Here is a 9,947-nt window from a genome sequence, read left to right as displayed (position 1 = left end):
AAATTACCATGTGTTTACATTATGGTGCGTTACGGCTTAATTACGTCAATTTTACCATGCCATGGTAATTTTTACAAAATCCAGAGGGAACGAGACGAGCAGGGGCGCAAGGAGCAAGGTGGTTAAACTAATACCGTATTTGTTTATGGTGCACCACTAGGTGCTGTCAAACTTTGTTTATTCGGACAGTGTTGCACTGATTTTGACCTGCTGTTGCACTGCCATCGGGCGGTGTTGGCTCGAAAATGTTGTCAGTGTTGCGAGAGAGCGGGTGAATGAGTGAGGTAGCAATAAACTGGTGACGATTGGTGTTTGTTTTTATCGGGTAAGGTGGAACACTGAACGAGGCGAGAAAACAAATACGGTATATGGAGCGTGATCTGGCGTATGTGGGATGCCCGAGAAATTGCAAAACGGTTGCCATGGACCGAGAGGAATATTGTTCATCAGGTTATGTCGTTCGTGAGACGTGAAACATCATGTTAATAAAGATAAATAACCATCTGATAATAAGGCTGGTGATATTCGAATTGGGTTGAGCTGATTGAGTTGCGCACAAAAACACGGAAAACTCGCCAAAGCTTTTGGATTGCGGAATTTTTATTTTTCATTCGATTAGGTATATAATCCATTAAAAGAACTGTGATATCTGAAGTCAGAAACAAAGCTTTCTCCCGCTTACTTGTGATACTTTTATATTTTTTCTCATTCTCAAAATTTGATTTCGAATCATTCACTTTTCGTCTTGTGAAACTGTTTCAGTTGTTTTTACTTGTTTCTTTTACCTTTTTGTAAGGGTGTTATGTACGGTTGATAAAATAATTTACTGATTTAGATTATTCCTTTTTTTGCGAAGCCAAAACGTGTACAAGTAGGGTGAAACGTTTTTGAAACGCCCATGTAACGCAATAGTACATGTTAATCAATCTTTCACTGGGCTTAGTTATGTTTTCAAAGGGAATACCCGAATTAAAAGAAAATCACAAAAATCAAAAACTGTGACTAAGAAGTCAACCAAAAAATAAAATCTGGCATGAATTGGAAAAATAAATTAATTAACATTTGGATAGTTTCCTTATCCTCCTCGGATTTTAGTACGCAATAAGCAACGCCACACAAAAATTGGCTCATTGTAATCTGGAATAGCACTTTTGTTAAAACGTTAGAAAATGATATAACGGTATCTTAAAATTTCACGAAATGTTCTAAACTATTTTCAATTTATATGTCTGAGGTGTTTTGACAATAGGTTTTTTTGTCAAATGAATTATTCATTCATAACTCCAGAGCCACAGCCGTTTCCAATTCTCAAAGGCATGTTGACAATATTGAGTTTTTGTTATTCGCAACCAAGTAGTTCAAATTAAGTTGTTGCTCGGAGACATTAAACGGACGCAAACAGAAAAGTATTATTTGAATATGAATATCATGTGCCCAAACAACAAAAATTGTGGCTAACACAAATGTTCATTCTAGTTGCAAAATATTTAAAAAAAAACTAATAAAAGAAGCCCATACAGTTAGAATTTTTCCTATAAATTACATATTTAGACAAATTATCAAATATTCAGACAAACGCGACAAAAATGATTGAATCAGTGCCCAGAGTTGATATTATACCTTAAGCATAATGAATTGATTCTTCCTCAATAATTTACGATTTTTTTTTTCATATGAATAAACTTTAGAGTACTCATATCAGTACAACATTAAGTTTTAAAAACACCATCATCGTGCGAGTTGTGACACCAGCCAGATGCATTCATGAACAAATACATCGTTTTAACAGAATGTGCTATTAATTACTCTCGTAAATTTTCCAATCCACAGTTTCAGTATGTATAATTATGCAAACGTTTTGCTTCTTCCCATCATTTAGTTCACTATTCTCATAGGTCCAATGTAGATCATGTAAGTTTTAAGTTTATATTATAATACAGATACAATTACACTAACTTCTAATTTTTCATCAATAATAGTTTTTTGGATTTTATCATTTTAAATTTTTTTTAAAGTTTTTTTTATATTTTTTTTTTCAAGTATTTAAATACGTTATTATTTATTTAAGATCTACATAAGACTTAGCCCGAACACTGTTCTCAAATTGACGATTCGCCGATCATCGGATTGTATCGTAAATTAAACCGGCCAATCGTCAAAGAAAGACTCAAAGTTATTCGTAGCCAAGCAATAATCTAGCGTGTTTACATTCATTTTTTGTCACATTTTCTCATTTTTTATATTTTTTTTTGTATTTTTTCAATGTTTTTATTTTTGTTCAAATTGCATATAAAATGAGAGCTTCTTTCAAAATCTTAATTCCTAGCTTATAATAACCATAATCATAGAACGATCTGCAAAAATGTTCACGAACATCGAAGACGTAGATCAAACTGAACTCAGATTCGGAATTTCAAATTGAGAACATGAAAAGAAAAAATCAATTCTAAACTAAAATACCGTTTCCATTTCCGTTCTAACCTTACAAAACAAAATTTTAAACTAGACGTTCCTATCAGGAATCAACATCTTAATTCTGAAGAAAAGTCGAAGTGTTTTTCGATCCTGAATCTGAATTCTGAATCCTGGATACTTGATTCTGAACTTTGAAATGTGATTCCTTTATAATGAATTCGAAATCTGAAGTAACGTAGAATTTGTTTTTCTAATTCTGTTACAGATTCATTGATGAGTTTAAAATCTGATTGTTATTAAAAGTTCTACTCCTGTATTTTCAAGATATTTTCTGCATTCTAAATATTGGTTTTGAAACGAAATTCTCCACAATTCTGAATATAAGTTCGTACTCTGAGTGTTCCGTTCATCATTTGCTATGCTCCGACCCCATTTGAAGATGTCTTCACCAGTTACGTAAATCATATTTCCAAATCGTTCGCCGACTCTTGGGTTAGGGTTAATATTTATATACGGTATAATAATATTTTATTTCAACTCAAAAAAATTAAGTGTCCCTATTAATATAGGCTTTCTAGGACGATTTTATCGTCAATTTTATCCTAACGTTTATCATCCTATCCATGGGGAGAGGAAGTTCGTGTACATGCATTTCTATTTTTGAATTGAAATTTGACTTCCACAGCGTCACAATGTTCAGAAAAGTTTTGGATACAATCGAAAATTAATTAAATGTTTTGCCTAATGAAAGTGTGATTCTGCTCTCCAAGCGTTACTTGTTGTTTTCGAAGTACGATGACAACGTTGAACTAAGTTTTGCAATTTCTTGTAGGTATGTTTGTTTTAGTCGTTTTCAAGTGTATTGCTAAATTTGCAAATGTATGACATTTATTCCCAGTACCATGACACAAGTTTAGGTATTTTTCAGTTGATAATTTGCAATTATTTGTTAATCGTGGTAGCAAAATTCTCAGCTACCAATTCAAAGTAAGCAAGTTTAAATTTAGATCAGAAAATAAGTCCAGTTCATGACATGTTAATTAAAAGAATTGCAATTAAATTTATTTAAATAATAATCATAGAACAGAATACCAATTTTTTTATATTTTTGTTGAGTGTTTTTCTATTGTTTTTTTTTTTTTTCATTATAAATAAGAGTTTATAAATGTGTAGGTAAATATAGTTAGACGTAACTTTTTGGGTTTTTCATTTGTTTTTTTTTTGTTTTTTTTGTGTTTTTCTTCTTTTTTCACTTTAAATTTCATATAATATGTGTAGTTCACAAATCTCTTCTATCCAGTGGATTCACTTATTGAATCCCTGCTAACACGCTACAAAACTCAAAACTAAACTGCAAAACATCATATGCAAGCCCGCTTCTAAAAAGAACGTGTTGGCAGAATTAAAGAAAAAATAAATGTTACAACAAATCACAAAACTGCTGCCACTGACTAAATAGCAGCAAAGTTTCATATCGTTAGATTGAAAACCTACTAAAAATCACAAAACAAGCTTTCTTTCTCTATGCTAGTGTTTGTATAATTTTTCGTTCATGTGGTACCACCGACAGAAGTCTATAATGTTTTAGTAGCGTTTCTATCTGATCCACTTACCTTCACTGCTAAAGTTTCAATTATTTACTGAAAGTAATTGTAATATCCGTTACTTTTTCGGCCCAAATCTCGGAGTGCGGCAAATGGATCGTTGCCGACGCCACTCGAGCCTGGCCCACCATTACCATCTAGCCCGCCGACACTGCCATCCTTCGATTTTCCCGTTCCACCTCCCTGGCTGAGCACACTGGCATACGTTTGATTTTGTCTGCTCAAAAGTTCTTCAACACTCCCAGCCGAGGTGGCCCGGACATCATGCATGAGATGCTGTTGTTGCTGGTGCTGCTGTTGTTGTTGCTGCTGCTGCTGCTGTAGGTGTTGCTGTTGTTGTTGGTGCAAATGATGCATAAACTCACGATTAGTGGGACCACCACCTCCATGCTGTTGTTGTTGCATAAGCCCTGCTGCCAGATTGTGGATTGCGTTGAACCCTTGGAAACCACCGTTTCCAGATTGTTCAGTGCCGGCCACTCCAAAATTCTGCACAACGAATAATGGAGAATTATCAGATAATCAAAGGAACACAGAACAGCATTGACTATCAACGATATATTTTTTTTGCGAGTTTACAAAATCGATAGATACAGTGTTATAGGCTTTACAAATGGTCAAATGAAACAAAATACACGATTGATAGCGTTTTTTTATCCTGGTTTATCACTAGCTACTGTCAACTTCATATAAAAAAAAACGCAATGACAGCACTTAGTGCACAACTGGGGTTAAAAAACCAATAAGTTGTAACCTCCATAGTAAAAAAAATCCAAAGAATATATAACAATTTTTCGGAATTTTCCCCTGCCAACTCAATGAATATTGATTCAGAGGTCAGCGGGTACCTACTACTAGCTTTCCTAATCGTTTTTTGCCACTTTTTAAGGTGGTCTAAAAAAACTATGGAACAGACATTGCGAGTAGTTTAGATTCAAAGGGATTAAAACGGATATTTTTTATGTACCAAATATGGGTAAGAAAAATAACACCATTAACCATGAGAACTTTATAGAAACATACCTGTGCTTGATTTCCGCCACCGAAAATCATATTGCCGGTGCTGGCAGTGTTGGCCATTAATTTGCCATTTTCCAGCGACTCGAAAAGCGTCTGCTGGAGATGATTATCCAGTAAGTCGGGCGTTGAAGAAGCTATCGATTGATTGTTGGATGAAGAAGACGCCCCGCTGTTCTGGTAGGCTTGCCCAGCTTGACGCCGATACAAGGGCACTGACTGATGGGAGGAAGCCGACGACTGAGAACCACCACCACCACTCATCAATGGTAAATCATTTTGCAACGACCCAAACAGGTCAATACTGTCGAGTACAACCTTTCCACTGTCTCCTTGAACGACCAAAGTATTTCCATTGGACACTCCCGATGACGATGGATTGGCGACATTCATTTGGCTGTGCAACGTTGCAGTAGAGGGCATGTGACCGGCCAGAATATCTTTATTGGGGTTCAATATGTTGTCCAAAATTAAATCAGCATGGGAAGGTACAATGCCGCCGACCTTTTTCTGTTGTTGATGCTGTTGTTGTTGGTGATGAAGATTCGATTGTGCCAAAGTTGGAACTTGTCTGAGGATGTCTGTAAACTTATTGGCAGCTTCCAGGCCTTGGGTTTCGACAAGTTTGATGAACCATAGATACTGAAACTCCTTCGATTGTAGTGCAACATCAAGAAAACTCATATTGGGTGGCAACAAATGATTGAAATCAGTTGTCACTAAATTTGCATGCGGATGTTGATGAAGTTGAGCAGTTGGGTGATGTGATTGCTGCTGTTGTTGTTGTTGCTGCTGCTGTTGCTGCTGCTGCTGGAGGGATGCGAGCTGAGCATTTTGACCAAATTTTTCCGGAAAATGTACGTTTTGAAAAAATTGAATTTCTTTGTCCAACGCATGGCGTTCTTCCATACGTAGTGCATTTAACTTATGATTTTGTTGATGTAGAAGAGCCTGTTGCTGTTGTTGCTGTTGCTGGGCAGATCCCGGAGGAAGCTGCATTTGAGATGCAGCCCGTGCGGATAGAGACGCTACGAGATCGTTTGGTAGATTCGACAAGTATTGTTCTTGTTGGGGGAAAAGCGATGACTGTTGTGGTTGTTGTTGTTGTTGTTGTTGATAAGAGCTTGGACTTATGGGACCGCCCAAAATCGGGCGAATATGATTCTGATGCAGTGGATGCGCTGGCTGTTGCTGATGAGACTGTTGCTGTTGATGATGGGTTACTAAAGATGGATGCTGTTGGTGATGTGAATAAGAACCATAGTTTTGGAACGTTTTATTCTGCTGCTGTTGTTGGATGAAAGGCATTTGGGCAACGGCGGCCGGCAACTGTTGCTGTTGCGAGACAGGACTTCTCATAGGTGGCGGGATTAATGACCGACCACCGGCAGAAAGTGACATATGCTGATGTTGCGCCATTTGTGGACGCAGTTGTTGACTTTTTGGGGGCACTCGATAGGGTACGATAGGACCAGATGCTCCGGATGCTCCCCATAGATTCGCATGATTGCTTTGCGGAAAACCTGCCGGTCCTGCTGGTGGAATACTGGGAGGTACAGGAGGTCCCAGAGCCGTGGGATGTGGTGGTGGACCACGGATTGGTTGCTGCTGTGCTTGCTGTTGTTGCTGATAGAAAAACATAGGATTCTGGTAAGGAAATTGTTGCTGGCCTTGCTGAGGCATTGTCGGATGGTTTCCATGAGCACCCGGACCATGGTTTATGAAGGGCGGTTGAGATTGCGGCATCTGTTGTGGCGGCACCATTTGGCGCATCATGTTATTATTTGCGTGACTGCCGGAATAATTTTGATTCATCTGATGATGAAAGTTGTTAGGTTGCTGAATGTGTTGATTATGTTGTCCCGGAAATTGGCCCGTTACATTTGCAGCCTGCTCCCTCAGATATGATTCAGCCTGCAATGCTCTGGGTATGAACTCTGGTGCTAATGGATTTAGTACATACGTTTTCTTCAGCTCTACCCCATCCAACTGCGATCTCAAAAGTGACCATGTTATGCCAAACAAACTTTTGTTTTGATAGCATATTTCAATAAACCGTTCCCAAACTTTTCTGCAACGTCCAATCGAACAAAGCGCAACTGGATCACCAACAACAGCCACTAAACTCTGTGCGCGTGTGATTGCAGTATTCAGCAGCTTGGAATTACTTAGAAAACCATAGTCGACATCTTCCGTTGAGCTTCCCTCGTTTGTATTACAAGTTCGACGTGTTCTCACCGTGGACAAAAATACCGCACGGAATTGTTTACCCTGCACATTTAAAACTCGTTCTACGCTTATTCCACCCATTCTCCTTTTTCGAAGCTCAGACCGAATTCGAAATACCTGATCTGCATAAGGTGTCATTATTCCAATGCTTTGATCGTTTATCTTACCCCAAGCGCTTGGCCATTTCTTGCGTAACTCACAAACCCTCTCCACTACTTCGTAAACTTCAGAATTGTTATAGAAAGCAGTAGAATTCTTGTCCTGCACATCCTCTCCTCTAGTCGTAAAAAACGTCAAAGGATAGAACTTTTCATGACGCGGTTGTTTACCGGAGGCTATCAGCTTCTGCTCATAGAACAACTCGGATGTAAATTTAATTATCGCCTCGTGTGCCCTATAGTTTTCACAAAGCAAAATCTTGCACGGAAAATCATTCGAATAATGATCGTACAAGCGTTCCAACAATGAAATGTGCAATCGACGTTCTTTAGCAAAGTTGGAAAACAATTCTGGAGACATCTGCATATGATCACCAGCCAACACAATCCGAGTTTTTTCTGTGGCCAGTGCCAGTGGCATTATGGCTTCACATTCCATGGCCTGAGCAGCTTCGTCCAGAAATATATGCGTGAAGTGACCCTTGGGCAGATCCAACGATGCTAGTTCCATCGAAATGTTTAACGTCACCACCACGATGCGATACTTCAAAATGTCCTCGACGGTCGGGCGGCGAAAGTTCCGTACGTTTATGTTTAAATCGATGAGGCAATACTGTAGCGAAGAAAAGAAACAAATACTTAAAACATTTGAAAGAAGATATACTTTGTGATACTAACCTTTTGTACAATACTGTTGACCGTAGCCACCCAACGTTTGTGATAGTAAACACGCAACGGCTTAGCTTCTTCCATACCTTCTTCTACCCATGGATGGAGATAGTCCTTAATGTACAGATCAGCAGCGGAATTAGAATGGGTACAAATCAGTATCTTCGATTCCGGCTGCAACAAAAGTTGCTTGATCGCTTGGGCTAGGGTGTACGTTTTGCCGGTTCCAAACGGACCGATAAGCAATATAGGAGGCAGCGAAACGTTAATAGGTGTTGTAATGGCCACTACGGCTTCTTTTTGCTTGGAGTTGAGTTTTGGATCCAAAGAAGCATCCCATTGCCGCTGGGGTGTCCAAGGAATGCTTGGTTCAAGATAAATATCCGGAAAGATGATTTTAAAATCAGTTATTTTATCTATGGCATGATGCCATTCGCAGTATGTCAGTCTGTTTGGTTGAAACTGGATATCTGCGATGAATTCCGTGTCGGCTTTTAATCCCAATCCAGAAACTCCCTCTGCAGAAAGTTTAAGATAGATCATGTTTTTCCCCTTATCTTCGATTATTGCCTCGTAAACTTTTCGTTTTTCTCCCGCTGGTAAAGGATCTCTGGATGCGATAAGAACAGCCTGGCAATTGTTCAAAATAAGTCTACCAGCAGAGGTATCTTCCGAAACATCTTTGCCGAGCTTCATAAGAGCAAAAAGTTCTCCGGAATGAGAGTACTTTGCCGTGCTCGTTGCCATTCCACTTGGTGTTAGAAGATAGTTTGTAGCGATGGTTAATCGCGTGGTCAAATTATAACGTGCAATTTGTTCATATCGTGCTATCTCTTCAACGTAAAGCAATTCGTGAATCCGATTGCGATAATTATTTTTGGTGAGTTTTTTCTCGGTGATGGTTGAATGTGTCAGAACGAAGGATGAAGCTTTGGGTAACGGATACCTGGCTAACAGATCTTTTTCCCGCTCAGCATCAGCCGCATAAGCCGGTGTCTGCATGTGCGGAACTATTGTTGTCGTGAATTTGATAATTTCTGAGTTTAGTTCATCCCATCTTTCCGATGTCGACATGACAATGTCTTTACGAATTTCTTGAATCTTATCAACTTCAGTTACAGGTACCACATCAACACAAAGATGTTTTACCAATACCGGCTCGTGTCCAAAATCGAAAACCACCGCTTGTCTGAATGTTCCATATATATCCGTAGTAAAGACAACTTTAACTCTATGCTCCATCAGAATTGACGACTCATTCGAACTATCTGAAATTTTACTTTCCCCAGTAGTAACCCATTCCTGATCAGACATAAGCTCGACTTCCGCTACCTTATTTCCAGATGCCATAGTGTTGGTTTTCTTGCCAACACTACTGCTCTTTGCTTCGCCAGGAAGTATCTGCTTGATAGTGAAATGATTTCGATGCGCATCCTGCAGAAGAGCTACTGCCTTTAACAGACGTCGAGTCTTCAACACAAAAGTCCATTCTCTTTTACTAACTTTTGAGCTGACCGTGGTTACAAGATCCTGGGCGCAGGAATCATCAACTCCTTCCACTTTTTCCTTCATAACCTTGTCTGGACTTGGAGCTTGTACCCATTTTTCTAGCAGTTGCTCGGTATAGCTTTTGCCATACAACTCACGATCGCGAGCCCGTTGTAGTTTTTTCTTACGATACTCAAAACGTTCTTTCCATTCGTTCAGCTCGTCACTACCATGAGCCTCAACGCATTGATTTCCATAGTGACAGTTCTGGTTATCCGCATAATTTTCGCATATACTGTACGATTCCGCGGTGAAACCACGAGGTGGAGGGCGCCATTTCCAATCTCGACCTGTAAAATTTATAATC

The 9,947-nt window shown here is 38.9% G+C and overlaps 1 protein-coding gene across 1 annotated transcript in view; it reads right to left on the bottom strand.

Annotated features, from left to right (window-relative positions):
- Window positions 1-677: 677 nt before the first annotated feature.
- Window positions 678-9,947, bottom strand: part of LOC129742429 (probable helicase with zinc finger domain) — a 43,254-nt gene continuing 33,984 nt past the window's right edge. Inside the window, exons 5-7 of the mRNA XM_055734327.1 lie at window positions 8,102-9,930; window positions 5,043-8,036; window positions 678-4,508 (exon numbers count right to left, since the gene is read on the bottom strand). Coding sequence (XP_055590302.1) covers window positions 4,053-4,508; window positions 5,043-8,036; window positions 8,102-9,930 — 5,279 coding nt within the window. The 3' untranslated portion in view covers window positions 678-4,052. The remainder of the gene's footprint in view (window positions 4,509-5,042; window positions 8,037-8,101; window positions 9,931-9,947) is intronic.

Source organism: Uranotaenia lowii, chromosome 2, assembly GCF_029784155.1.
Source record: "Uranotaenia lowii strain MFRU-FL chromosome 2, ASM2978415v1, whole genome shotgun sequence".
NCBI classification, from domain to species: domain Eukaryota; kingdom Metazoa; phylum Arthropoda; class Insecta; order Diptera; family Culicidae; genus Uranotaenia; species Uranotaenia lowii.
The sequence above is the reverse complement of the archived record's forward strand: the minus strand, read 5'-3'. Positions and strand labels throughout refer to the sequence as shown.